This window comes from Acomys minous (genome assembly GCF_964271855.1).
Source record: "Acomys minous genome assembly, chromosome: 6".
NCBI classification, from domain to species: domain Eukaryota; kingdom Metazoa; phylum Chordata; class Mammalia; order Rodentia; family Muridae; genus Acomys; species Acomys minous.
Window position 1 is genome coordinate 116700544 of NC_140487.1, and position 14477 is coordinate 116715020.

General features: G+C 52.3%; 1 protein-coding gene across 5 annotated transcripts in view; it reads right to left on the reverse strand.

Annotated features, from left to right (window-relative positions):
* Positions 1-14477, reverse strand: part of IGSF21 (immunoglobin superfamily member 21) — a 375328-nt gene that overhangs the window by 7378 nt on the left and 353473 nt on the right. For all 5 annotated transcript variants that reach the window (XM_084787969.1, XM_084787966.1, XM_084787970.1 and 2 more), the window contains exons 5-6: positions 3577-3692; positions 372-846 (exon numbers count right to left, since the gene is read on the reverse strand). In XM_084787969.1, coding sequence (XP_084644095.1) covers positions 372-846; positions 3577-3692 — 591 coding nt within the window. The remainder of the gene's footprint in view (positions 1-371; positions 847-3576; positions 3693-14477) is intronic.

Sequence of the window (14477 nt, forward strand, 5' to 3'; positions counted from 1 at the left end):
TCACCCACCGTATCCAACAGGCTAGAAAACAGAGGCCCAGGACAGTCTAGGTAGAAAGAAAAGTTAGCCCAGGCTCTAGATTCACCTCAGGAGTCCTGGCCATGCCTTTTGTCCCCACTTCCCCAGGGTTATTGTGTGACCAACCATTCAGGCCCTGTACTTGTTCCACAAACACCAGCCCACCTCCTGGAAACTTCCATTTTCTCCAGTCCAACAAACAACATTACCGAAGATCCCTGTCTCTCCCCTAGGTTGACCTGACTCCATTTAATCCCTTCCCCTATGGCTTCCAGCAGCCAGAGCCCCCCATTGCAGGGCTGGCTACAACCTCTTATCTCCGACGGGCTGCAGACGAGCCTGCCAGGTCTTACCCAGCGTGACCTCCGCCTGCATGGGCATGGACAGAGCTGGGTGCTTGACCTCACAGCTGAAGAGGGCCTCATTGTCGATCTGCGGGTTGAGGGTCCAGGTGAGCAGGGCCCGCACCTCCACCGTGCCATCGCTGCCTGGGGTGCGGCTGTGGCGCAGGAAGTAGATCGGCTCGGCGCTGTGTACCCAACGGGGGAACTCGCGGCTCACCACTGTTTCTGGGATGTTTTCTGTGGTGGGCTGCACGAAGAGGCTGGGGTCCTGGGTCAAGCTGCGTGAGGGCCGCTCCGTGTAGGGACGTCCAGCCCGGTATTCAGTGTCCAGGAGGGACAGTGACTTTTGCATTTTGGTGTCATCCACGTCTCGATGCAGAAGGCTGCGGAAGGGCCTGCTGTCCTGGACCGGGCCAGAGCTGGCTGCTGGCAGTTCTGACAGGGGCACGGCATCGATCGGTTCCCCGTCACGTTTGAAATAAACCTGCAGTTGCAAGCAGGACAAGAAGAGGAAAGGAGAATGGATGGATGGCTTCCCCTCCTGACAGACATTAAGAAGAATCCAGGCCTCCCAGTCAGGAGAGAGACTGCTACTTCCGTTCTTTTCCGTCACTCCCCTGGAGAGCTATGGCGCAACATGGCATCGTGGGTATACACACAGTACTGGAGAGAGACAGCTCAGCCCAACTCCATCAATGACAAGTCCGGGAGGCTTTTAGCCTCTGTTTCTCCACTTGTAAAGAAAAATAAGACTATTGACTGCAGGGAACAATTGGGGGCGTGAGTGAAGTCACGGGGAGACTGGTGGTTTTAGATGCCATTTAGCGACCACCTACCCAGGTTCTAGAATGGTCCATGGCTGCCCCGGGGGCATGTGGATGAGGTGGGAATGCACAAACCCTGGGGGCAAAATGAGGTGTGAGAGAAGGAAGAGAGAGGAGGTGTGTGTGTGTGTGTGTGTGTGTGTGTGTGTGTGTTAGTATGTGTGCGCATGTCCGTGTGTGCACGTGTATGCATGTGTGTTCTGCTTCCTCATACAGTTCGGTCCTTTGGAGCTGCTGGGCAGAAAACAGGTGCATGTGTGGGAAGTAGCTAGGTGCAGGGATAAGGCTAAAAAAGACGTCTTCTCCCTTACTCTGCTAATCGGGAATTCAAGTTTTGAGAGGCGGCATTTAATTTAATTTGCTGTCTTCTTATTTTGGTACACGCGCCCAGGAGCCTGCGGGGATCGGGTGTATTTTTTAAAATAAATCAGATAAATAAATCGATAGCAGACGGGGAGAGAGAAGAGCAGGAAGCACCACACTCAGGGACTCCAGGGACTCCGTGGGTGTGAGAAGCACGAAGCCTGGGGTGGGCAGGTGGGGGAGGGGCTGGACAGCAGGTGGAGGGGGGGTTGACGTGTGGGTGCACAGGACCTGTCAGAGTTTTAAACTCTGCAGAAGGATCTTCTGTACATAATGGCCTGCTTTAGGGGCTTGGGTTTTTTTTTTTTTTCCTTTCCCCTTTCTTTGCTTTTTACCTTTTTCTTTTTTTAAAGTGCTTCAAAAGCAGGTTTGTAATTTATATCAAAGAATTGCTTTCAAGTTCTGACGCTCCAGACAGACGTAAGATGCCTGGAATGTCAGGGAGTGAGGATCTTTCATATAGACGGAGAGAGAACAAGAGGGGAGGAGAGGCAGGGAAGAACAGCGTGAGAGAGGAGGCATTTTATATATATATATATATATATATATATATATATATATATATATATATATATATATATATATATATATAAAATTGTGTCTTAAGTGGCAGCCAGATGGTGAGGTGGAAAAGGGGTGCTCTCCTGTAGCCCCAGGGCCAGGAAACCCTCTCCTTGTGTCTTTCTTTTTCCCAGAGGAAAGACCAGCTTCCCTGACTTGGGAGAAACTGAGCATCGTTACGGTTCTGAAGGGGAGACTATGAACCACCTCTTCAGCATCTGGTGGGTCTAAGGCCACCTTTGTCAACTGCTTGCTTGAGACTGCAGCGTCACTCTTAACTAGTCCGCTGAGCCCTGACCACCATGCCTCTATATCCTCTGCAAGTGGCCTCATGACTGTAGCGCAATGCCTCTGCACCCCTGACCCCTGGGCCCCTATACCCTCGCCGCAGACCCCTATGTCTCTGCATCCCTGACCTCTGACCTCTATGTCTTATATCACTGACCTCCATATCCTGTACTTTCATTCCAGGTCCTCATGTCTCTGTACCCCATCTGGCTCCTGCACCCTACCATGGGGCATCTCTATACTTAGCCACTCCTCTGCCCTGGCCAGTTGGCTCTGGGGCCCCAGGCTCTAGGGGTCCCACCACTGGCCCTCTAGTGAGGACCGGTCACATTGGGGAGGAGGGGCCACTTCCCTCTCCGTCTGCATTCTAACGGCAGGTCCTCGTTGCTCCAGCCCTGCCCATTCTCCACCTCCATCTTGCTAAATCTGAGGAATGTGCGAAATGCACCGGGTTGAGGACTAGAGTGTTCTAAAAAGCCCATACTAGAACCCCTCCCCAATGTAGCTCAAAGGCTCCGATGTGGGTACACAAGAGTCCTTCCCGGGGCCTCCAGGGCTTCCTACCTCCCCTGGGTACAAGATAGACACATGCGGTTTCACTGAGTGATTGTTGGGGCCAAACGGTTCCATGGTTTCTGGAACATTGACGGGGTCCAACTGCTTGGACTTATACCAAAACTAAGACGGAGAGGGAGCTCCCGGTCAGAGTCAGTCCTGAAGCAGAACGCAGACCAGGTGTTCGGGATGTCTACCCCTCCCCATGACTAAGCACCTCAATCTGTCTTTCCTCTTGCTTCTCTCTCTTCCTTTCTCTTTCTTCTTTTGATGATTTCCCTGTGAACCCCTAGGAGGAGCAGTGTGCCTGAAGCATGAGACCACAAACTTGCACCCCATCTTCATGGAAACCATCAGGGGGACTATAGCGAAGTCCCTTCCCGTCTCTGGACCTCGTTCATTGTTCCCATCCCCCTCAGTAGCTAGGATAGGGTGTACTGGGTGCTGGGCTCTCCCGGAAGACCATCCTTACTGTGAAGATCTAGGATTGTGGGATGAGAGGGGTGCTGGGCAGAGTCCAGCTGGGCAGACCACTTCCTGTCTGGGCACAGAAGTGGTACCTGAAAAAGGCGTCAGAAAGCAGGAGTCTCGGCATACTGAGGCCTGGGCCCCTAGGCACTCACCATGGGAGCTGGCTTTCCTCCGGACACGATGCAGACCAGCGTGAAGTTCTGGGCCTGGTACCGGCTGAAGGGGGCCGGGGAGTCAGCAGCCACAACTTCGATGGAGGTTGGAGGAGCTTCCAAAGGGAAAGACAGGAGATAGTGACTCAGCTGGGGAACTCAGAAAGAGTTCTGCCCGGTTTTACACCAAGGGCTGCTGCAGTACTGACTGTGGTGACATGGAGTCCCTTGCTGGGGACACAGAGTAGGGTCCTGCTTCCTGGGACTTTTAGCTCAGTGGAAGAAATACAAGGCACTCAAGAGACCATGGGGATGGAGGTGGTAAGTGCATCCAGCCCCAGAAAGTATCCTAGAAAAGGCATCCTGGTGCAGAAGAGGACCCTGCCCCAGTGTCCTGGGGTGCCACTGCCAGAGAAGCCACAGTGTGCTGCGATCCAAAGAAGCAGTGGTCGAGAGGAAGACAGAACTAGAGCATGTTCTGGCCCAATGATGGCCCGGAGGTGGTGGGGGCACAGGTGGACTAGGTGCTCGTGTTACCCTAACAGCTAGGAAGAGGGGCAGATCACATGTAAGGCCAGTGCGTCTCAGGAGCTCGATGTCTGGGCTGGAACCAGCTCCAACCTGTGCAGAGAACGATGGCATTTTCAGAGATTTTGTGAACCAGCTGTTAGACTGTTACGAACTCGAAACGGGTCCCCGCGGTGTCTTTACACCGTGGTATCAGCAAGTGCTGCAGATCAAGGCCTCGATCAGATACCTCCTTTGCCTCCAGCCTCCCAGAAAGCTGTGTGACCAGCGCCTCACAGACAGGCTTTTGCATCTTTCTCCTGAGAGTAGTGGGGAGCCACTGAGCGCTTTAAGTGAGAGCAGGGACACCGTGAAGACTTCATTTGGAAGAGATGGAAAGCGTGGGTCAAGACAGCAGCTTAGACTCCACAGCTGGGAAGGAGTGAAGCAGGTTACTTAGAGTCACCTAGAGCTGAGGGCGTCTTCTCTCTCCCTGCCTGGGACCCGGCTGACTGTGCACGGAAGCCTCCCTCTCACCTGCTCATCTCCTTTCCCACACCCATTCCGTTCAGTCACCACCATCCCCATGTCTTGGGGCTCACATTTCCACACTGTGAGCCTCTCTGATCTCTCCTTTGTTAAATGGGAGCCAACGTGGCCGAGGGACAGAGCTAGTGGATCTGCAGGGCTCCGTGCTGGGAATTCAACCTTAAGATGATTCTTCGCTGTGACCTCCTTGGCATCTGCAGGAGGCACCATCTTTGAACTCTGCTTTGGGGCAGGCTATCTGTTCTTGCTTCCCTGGCCTTGCCCGCCCCCCCCCACCCCGTGTGTGCGCAATGGTTGGGGAGTGGGTTCCAGGTGTGTGTGGGGGGGGGGCGGTCAAACAACAAATAACGAGAGATGCTGGAGACTTTGCCTTCCTGCAGGGGCTTTTCACCCCAGTGGAGTTTAATTAAGTTCAGCGAACATTTCCTGACACCCGCCAGGTGTAGGGCTCAGCGCCAGGGGCCCGCCCGCTGCCGGCATCCAGCAGCGGGGAGGCAGACAGAGTGCAGAGAAGCCTGTAGGCCAGTGGGCACGGCAAGCAAAGGCTGCTGTGTTTTAGGGCCCAGAGAGATGGAGCCAGGTACGAGCCAGGGCTTTATTCAGGCAGCCACACATGCTGGGGGCAAGAGAAGGAAAGCGAGCGCGAAGCTTGAGAGAACAATAGAGGGAGAATTGTAATTAAGTGGAAGATGGCTCAAAACAGATGGTAAGTGGGGTAGGAATTCGGAGAACGGAAATGCACACCAGAACACTTCAATTACCCAGAAGTTGCAAACTCCGCAGTGTAACTTTTACAGAAACGGCACAGAAAACAAGATTTTACAGCAAGGATCAGTGAAGGCCCACCCAGCTTCCGTGAGCGGCAGTCTCATCCTTGGCCTGGGACGTGGGTGTGATAATCCCATTGTACAGATGGGAAAACAAGTGACACGGGAGCAGACCCTGGCTCCTGTAAGCCAGTATGATGGAGATCTGGGATCTGAATGGTGGCAACCTGGCTTAACAGGATCTCTCTCTATATAGTCCAGGCTAGCCTTGACTTCTCTGTGATCTGCCCGTCTCTGCCTGAGATTAAAGGTATGCACCATCAATGCCTGGTCTGGAGCCCAGATTCCCAGGCCACCAGGTCAGCCCAAACCTTCAAAGGGACAGGTATCTGTCGGTACCTTTATGCTCAAGTGCAAACTTGAGCTGCTGCAAGTGCTCCTGCCCTAGGACCTAAGAGCATCATCTCCAGTGTCCTTGGGAACTGCTTTTAGTTCTATTGCCCACAAAGGCTGAGAACCCTCCCTGCAGTCAGAGGTCAGCATGAAACACTGGCCCCTAGGCTCACTGTCTGTGGTCCCCATCACCTTTAGTGACCCCTGGCGGATGGACTCCCGTCCCCGCCGCTTTCTGTACCTCCATCTGTCACCACCTCCATCTTTGGCCCCATTCCCATCAACACCTCTACCTCCACCTCAATCACCACCTCCCATCCTCTCCCTCTCCCTCTTCTTCCTCTTCAAAATGTTCTGGTTAAACTGCATCCTACAGAATGCTGTGGGGACAGAAAAGGAAAGGGGGCCCTTCAAAATGACCCCTCCCTCCCGTGTGGCTATATTAGTTAACTTACTATTGCTGAGAATAAAACACCGTGACCAAGGCAGCTGATAAATGAAAGTGTTTCATTGAGTTCCAGACAGTTTGAGCCCGTGATGGGTGAACAAAGGCATGGCAGCCACCGGAACAGCAGAGAGCTCACACCTCAAGCCACAAGTCGGAAGCCCAGACCTCACTAGGAAGATCAGGAGGTGTTTGAAACCTCCAATCCCACCCCTAAGTGACACCCCTCTACCAATGAGGCCACACCTCCTAATCCTTCCCAAACAGTTCCACCAACTGGAGACTAAGTATTCAGGCATGAGACGATGGTGGTCTTTCTTGTTCAACCCATCACGGTCAAGTTCATCGAGGTCACACTGAGGGGAACCTGCCTGACAGAAGTGCTCAAGCAGTAAAAAATGAGATGGTGACTATCTGGTACCCGACATGCCTTCCAGTCGTGATAATGAACGCTGTTGCAGTGTTAGTGAAGGAATCTAGAGCCTCCTGCTTGCTAGCCAGAGTGCTCTACCCCTGAGCTGCACACCCATTCCCCCTCCCCCACCCCCGTATCATTAGGGAGAAGGGAGGGAGCTTAGGATAGACTGTGCACTCTAGACCAGAGCTCTCAAGGTTCAAAGACTAGCTGCACTACTTGTCAGGTGCGTGACCTTGGACAGGTGACTTAACCTCTGGAAGTGTGTTTCCTTACCTGCAGAATGGAATTAAAGGGGCTGCGGAGAGCCAATAAGTGGCCAGTGCAAATAGTTTGGAACTGTTCCCGTTATAGCAGTCGCTGCCCCTGTTGGTGGCCCTCCCTGCTCCTTTCCTTTGTCTTAGGCCACTTGCCGGGGATTGGGAAGATCAGGTCTGGCCTTTGCTTGCACTTTAGCAAAGAGACCAGTAAGTGTTCGCCATCTGCACCTTGACCACAGTCGGCACCTATATCCCATCAAGTGCAAGCACCCCAGATGTTGCCAGTTTGAGCTCACGGGTGCTGGATGTGTAGAGAGCTCACCACGTTTCAGTGGCCTAGTTTTAAAAAGCAAGAGGCAGGGGAGACGGCTTAATGGTTAAGAGCACTGGCTGCTCCTCCAGAGGACCTGTGTTCAGTTCCCAGCATCCACATGGTGGCTTCCCAAACATCTTAAGTCAAGGCTCAGGGGATCTTACGCCCTTTTCTGGTCTCCATAAACACCAGGCACACGCCTTGTGTGAAGACATCAATGCAGGCAAAGCACCCATACACATAAAGTAAAAATTATATTAAAAAGGTTAGATATTGATGCTGATAATTTTATGTTGATTCTGTGATGATGGTATATCATTTTAGATAAATTAGGTGTGGAAAATGTGGTTAAATTCACTTTGCTTTTTTTGTAATTTATTTTACCTTTTGCCATATGCTCACTGGAAGACTTATGACTCATGGGTGGCCTCTTCTGTGTGTCTTTTGGGTGGCTCTTGGTTAGGCTTCCCGTTTTATAGATGAGTTCACTGAGGCCAGAGATGCACAGATCTGCTTCCACTCATACCAGTCCAATAGCAGAGCCTCTGCAGGCACCCAGCCTTCCAGATCCGGGCAGGTGTTTCAGATAGCATGGAGGTCCCCCAGCACACACATGCACATGCATACACATATACCTGTGCATGCACAAACACTCATGCACACACAGAGAGACACACACATTCGGTCACATACACACAGACACACTCATACACACACACACACACACACACACACACACACACACACACACACACTCGCAGAGGCACACACACACTCGTGCACACAGAGCCTTGTACCCGGCCCATGCAGAGCCTGCGCTCCATCCCTTATGACACTTCGGGCATTTCTGAGTAGGTGTGAACAGGTATTCAAGCTCATAAGACTACAACGGTTGTTTGGATGATGACAAAGAGGAGCTGCCAGCATCCGTATGGACAGCCAGAGCTTCACACACTCTGCCCACCAGCATCTCCCAGGCACCGTGTCCCGGAGAATGTCACTCTACATTACGCCCTCTGTCGCCCCTTGGAAGGCTGAGTGCAAACAGTTAGAAAGAGCTGTTTCTATCTGGGAATGCTGGCTGCTTACTGCTGCTCCACCCTGCATCCCTGTCACCGTGTCCCTTTGTCTCAGCCCTCTGTCCTAAGACAGGCCCCTGCTTCCTAGGTACATTGCCTTTGTCCTTTAGCCCTTGGTCTCCCTCAGTATATCCCCACCCCAGCCTCCCTCTGCTTTTCCATCGCTGTCTCCGCGCATCTTCACCCTCCCCTCCATCAATATCAGCCCCTTCTCTGCCTCCTCCTGAATTTCCATCCGCCTCCGGCCCTGCCCCCACTATACCTCTCCTTCCATCTCCATGTTCCATGCCCGTTTACACCTCCATCCCCTCCTCCATCCGCCCTTTGACCTCCACCTCCACTTCCGTCTCCATCTGCACCCAATCTCTTTTTCTTTTGAGGCAGAGTCTCGTGTAGTCTTGAACTTGATGTGTAGTAGAGGATGACCTTGGACTTCTGATCCTCTTTGCCTCTACCTCTTGTGTGCTAGCATTAGAAACAACGTGAACTAATGCTGGATTTACAGGGTGCTAGGGATCGAACTCAGGACTCCATGCATGCCAGGCAACCATGCTACCAATTGGGCTACATTCCAAATCTCTACCACCATCCCCCCCCACCCCCGCTTTTTTTTTTTTTTTAAGATAAGGTCTCTCTATGTAGCTCTGGCTGGCCTGGAATTACTATGTAAACTAGGCTGGCCTTGAACTCACAGAGATCCCTCTGCCTCTGCCTCCTAAGTACTGAGATTTTTAAGGGCATGTGACACCACGCTTGGCTCCCCTCTCCAGCTTTAGCTCAATTTTCCGCCACCACTATTCCCCTCTCCTTTCTTCTCCCAAGTCCTGCCTTTTTTTTTTTCTATTCCCACCCGGTTCCAGACTCCAACCCCATGCCCACTTTCATTTTCTTCCCTGATAGGTCTCCATCAAGGTTAAAACCAAGCAGCTTTTTGTGTGTCTTGGGCCTGATATCCCAGTCTCCATTCATCCAAAGATAGCCAGCTGGGGGCACAGCCATAAAGCCCACGGGAGCTCTGGAGTAAGAATAGCCCAGTTCAATGACGGGCCACCTGGCTGTGTTCAGCTCTGTTCAGGAGGTGGCTTGTCTCACCCAGCTCCTTCCCACTACACAGTGATGTCCAGAGTTCCTGGGACATGTCTTTGGGAGCATCTTTCAGAGATGCTGTGTGTGTAATCAAACCCTGTGCACTCACAGGCACTGCTCTGAAACTCCCTAGACCCACCCCCACCCCCACCCCACAACTGCCTGGCCAGTGGGCTTTGGGCTTATTTATTGCTTTATCTTAAGAGGAGGGATCTGCTTCTGGAAGTTTCCTTGACTAACTCTGTGTGCAGCTGTCAAGGCACAGCTGCTGCCCGCTAGACTTCGCCAGACAGCCCAGCTAGCCTCCATCACCCCTGTCCTACGGTCACCGAGGGAGGCAGGAGGTGAAGTTATTTTAGACTCAGCAATTCATACTGATGGAATATGGCGAGGGCTGGTGATCCGTTTTATGAAATTAACTCTGAAATACGGCCTGTCTGTATCTTGCAAGCAGAAGTTTGGTCTGGGCTCTGCAGCTCATTTCTGAGTCAGTGCAGGCGCTTGCTCAGCTTTGGAAATTTTCTCCCTATCTTTGCAATTTGGGGACACAGTAAAGAAACACTAGCAATGTGGGCAGAGAACCTTCCCTAGATCTGTGCCATTGTGCCCTCACCCTGCCGGGGTTTAACTCTCCTGCCCTTGTCCTGGTGTACTCACTTTAACAAATGCAGAACAGAGCTCCCTCCCCAGACCAAGTGTCAATTTCCTTGGAGCTTTGGACCTATTAGCTGCTACCCCATCTGCATCAGCATCAGCATCAGCATCAGCCTTAGCCTTCCAGGCCATGAAATGGGTCGAATCTGACACACTTGCCAACATTCCAGCTCCCAGGTGTTTTGAGAGAAAGGGAAGAAAAATGGATAGAAACCTCAAATGAAAACATGAAATGCTGAGCAGAGAGAAGGATTGTTTGATTCTCTTCTCTGCTTGCCTGCAGCCAGTTTTTCTGTTCCTCCCAGGAACACCATTGTCTCCAGGGAGGGAGCTTCCAGCTTGCCCTGCAGGTACCACTCTGTGAAGGTGCTGAGCCTGCTCCAGCACTGAGAATTGTTTATCACGAGGAGGGCATCAATTAGATTCGGGGGGCGGGGGAGGGATGGGAAGAAGGAATGGACAAGTTCAAAATGATATTATTTGCAAAAAAATCCATTCTTCCTCTCAACATGCCTGCTCTATCGACTGCCTTCCTTTTCAGTCAGTTCCTGGCCATTACGCTGTATTTCAAACACCAGAAAAGTGGCCTCTAATGAAAGTGTCCATGAATATAAATGTCCCTCCGGCGGTTCGCCTGCAGCTCTTTCTCTGATTTCTTGACCTTGCGTCTCTGTTCCTTTCCCATCCTCTCCAGGGTCTCTTTTTGCTTCAAAATGCCACTCAACACAGCGCCTCCTCCAGGAAGTCCTCTCAGCTGCAGTGGCTGGAGCAGCCCTCATTTGTCCTAGGCCTGGATGCCAGGAGCCGGTCCCCCTCAGGCTGCTTGTCACACTGACCACAGTCAGCCTCCAGCTCTTCCCACCAGGCTGTGCTCACTGGAGGATGAGGCTTTGTACTCTCATCCCAGACTCAGACCTCGGGCAGTCCGCCACAGGGTAGCTCAAATCTCATTCCTGTTTGCATGCCTCACTTCTGTGAACAGAGAGGATGCCAGCCAGGCTGTGACAGGGATCCTAGGAGACCCTGTAAGTGCCCTGAGCTGGCCTGTCTCCATCTCCAGCCTTCTCCATCAGGTACCCACCCTGTCACAATGCTCCAAACACACTGAGTTTCCTGTCCCTTTCTTACCTCCCTCCCTCCTTCCCTAAGCACCCTGAAAGGAGGACTCTTGTCTCCTTCTAACACACAGGATCATTCAAGAAACATTTGTGCCATGGATGAGTGGGGGACCTAGGTGCCACGCCCTTCAGTCCCTGCCCCATCTAAAAGAGTAGGAATCTTCTCCAATGACAGTTCTCCATAGAAGTGGATCCCACCAATGAAGAGGAGGCGAGGGAAGAAAAGGCTCAAATCTGCAGTTGGGGAAAAATTAAATATCAAGATGAATAGTCACGGTCCTGTGTAGGAGCAAAACCCAGGACAAGTTCCTACACGGAACCATGATCCATGACAGGAGACTTAGTGGCTGTGCCTACGTGGCCACGATGCAGAGCTGAGGCCCTGCTGTGAACTTGAGCTTGGCTGTGGGATCTGTGCTAAGGCTATGGTCAGATGAGGAAGTCTGGGGCCCTTCCCACCCTGAGATGAGGACCTCTCTGGGCTAAGCAGGAACCCAACCATGTCAGCTACTTATTATCTGCTCTCTTGTGCCTGCTCTGTGGGAGAGTGGCTGGCAGTGCCCACTCACCTGCTTGCCCCTCCCTGCCAGCTGTGACAGGTCTTTGGCTGACTGGAGAGCAGAGAGGGAGGTACCCCAGGGGAGTAGTGAGAGAACAAAGTATGAGCTGAGCCATCTCACCAGCCCTCCAGTGCTGTTTCTAGACTATGCCTTGAAATCATTGGTTCTCAAGATGTGTTCCCTGGACCAGTAGTGTCAGCATCCTCCAGGAGTTGGTCACCACTGGCAGTCCTTGGGCCTCTTCCCTACCCAGCTATTGTTCTTTGCCAATTCCTCTGGGCGACTCCAAGGCAAGTTCAAATGCCAACTTCTACCTTGACCTACGTTTTCCTATGAACAGCGGGCTTTGCTCATAATGGACACTCAATAAACAGTAGTGGAGGGTACCACTACCCAGGAAGAGTGGGCTGGACAGGATTGGAGAATGCCAGCCTGGCCCTCCAAGCCTCAGCACACAAGAGTAGGGCAGAACTCTCCAGAACCTCCCCCACCCCTCTGCATTGGGTCCAGGACTTCACACCCCAAAGCTCCACCTTCCACAATTGGAGCAAATTTCTAGCATGCCTGGACTGGCTTCTTGTCAATAAATCTAAGTTTTTAGACTGGCCTTCAAAGCTGCTAGCCTCAGTAGTTGGGCCTCCATTGGCCCTGGGGTTCTCAGGCCTAAGCCTCGGTGGGTGGCTCCCTCCTGGGATCCTGAGCTGTCCTGTGCACTGCTGCCGTGCTTTAGAGAGCGAATGTGTCAAAGACCTGCCATAGGTGCAGAGATAAAAATCTATGGGCTATGCAACAGATTTATTTTATAAGAGCAGGGCTGGCCAATTTGGGGGGGGGCGTGTTGTCAGTACACCACAGAAGTGCATATTATACGCTCGGACAGTTTCACCCTGTACCATGTGCATCCATGTACTAGGAAGTCTGTGGAAACTTGGGAGACTTTGCAAGTGGAGAAGCGTTCTGAAGAGTCTCCTCCAAGCCACTCTGTAGCCTCTCCTGAAAGCGTCATCAGGCCGAGGCTACTGGGCTCCAGGTAGCCCCACTCTGGAGCACCACTGGCCTATTAGCTGAGCCATGTCCCTCCATCCAAGCACACACAGAGCTTCTGTGTTGGTGGCTCAGAACAGGGCTCACCCCTGCCTGGAAGCCCAGCTGGGAGCCTGCAATTTTGACTAGGCAAACTGTGTTCCTAGACAGCTGGGTAGGACAAGGGTAATGTGGGCACTGTTTCTGGGAGCAACTTGGGGGTGGGGAGGTCTGGTGGAGATGGGCAGTCCCTGGCTTAGGGTTCCATTTAGGGGAGCAATTTAGAGCCAGTAGAATCCAGGTTCAGTGGAGTTTTAGGTTCTGGTCTTTCCCAGGGCTAGGAGTCTTGGTGGTGACTCTCTACACTGACCCACTATCAGGAGGTAAAGGATGGGCATTTCACAGTGCATGGGTGCTCAGTGGGCACACATGGACTCTGGCCGATTTTGCTCTTTATTACTGCACTGGAAACAAAGGTACCAGTGTGGGGAAGTCAACGGCCTGAAGTCTATGGAGGCTTTGACTCTGATCTCTAGATGACTTCGCCCTCCCTGTCCTCAGTTTCTCCATTAACCATGCCACAGCAGACAACGGCCATGGGGTCACACACACAGCAGCCTTCTGTAGCAGTCAGGAGGCCCCTTTGGCTGCCCACCTGTTCAGCCCTCTGGGTCTCCCTGGTCTTCTGGAAAGCACCATGGTGAGTCATCCCTGCTCCTAACCCACACCTGCACCCCACACTCCAGCTCAGAACCTCCCTTCCAGGCCAGGGCAGATTTTCCAGGAGGCATTGAGTCCACTGCCTTTCCTATCCTATAAGCATTTGTGGATTGATTTTTTTTTTTTAAGTCGGAGGCAAATAAATCACCAGTTCGGCCTGCTGTTCATAATGCAGTTCTCAGGAGGAGCTGCAGGGAGGGTTATCCGATGCGAAGGTGCTTCCACGTTTCCTCCTCCATAGTTCAGAATAAAGTGCAGTCAGGACTGGGAGGCTCAGTGGTTAAAGCGGTTACCACATGAGCATGAGGTCCCCAGTATCTATGGAAATGCCTGTGCGGGTGTGGTGGTTTGCCTGTAATTCCAGCCTCAGAAAGCAGAAGCAGAGGATCCCCCAAAGCAAGCTAGCTGATGAGACTTGCTGGATCAGTGAGTTCTGGGTTTGATTGAGACGCCCCTCCCCCGCCTCAAAGAATGAGGTGGGAGAACATTTGTGGTAGATTCCCGACATAGGCGTCCATATGCGTGTGCACACACACGTGCATAACACACACACACACACACACACACACACACACACAGGACACACACAGATGCGCACACACTGGAAAAGGCTGGGGGAGGGAAGCATTGAACCATGAATACACAGGTACCCATCGCCCAGCTCCCGCCCTGAACATTCCCAACTGCTTCCATTATTGACTCTTGTCTGGGATCCATGAAAGAGCTGAGTGAAGCTTTATTCTAGATAGTGCCAAACTGCTGACCAGCAGGAGGGGCTTGCCTGAAGCCCCAGAGGTTCAGGGTCTGTATCCCTTCTTCATAACCTTCCCAATCCTTCTAATCCTTTCAAAATATTGCCACTCCCTAGTGACTAAGAATTCAAATATATGAGCCTATAGGGGCCATTCTTATTCAAGCCAGCACAAGCAGGGGACACCTCTGTATGCTGGAGCATGGGGGAAGGGCATGCTCAGTGCTGGGGCCTTAGCCACCTACCTGACTCACCTCTGAC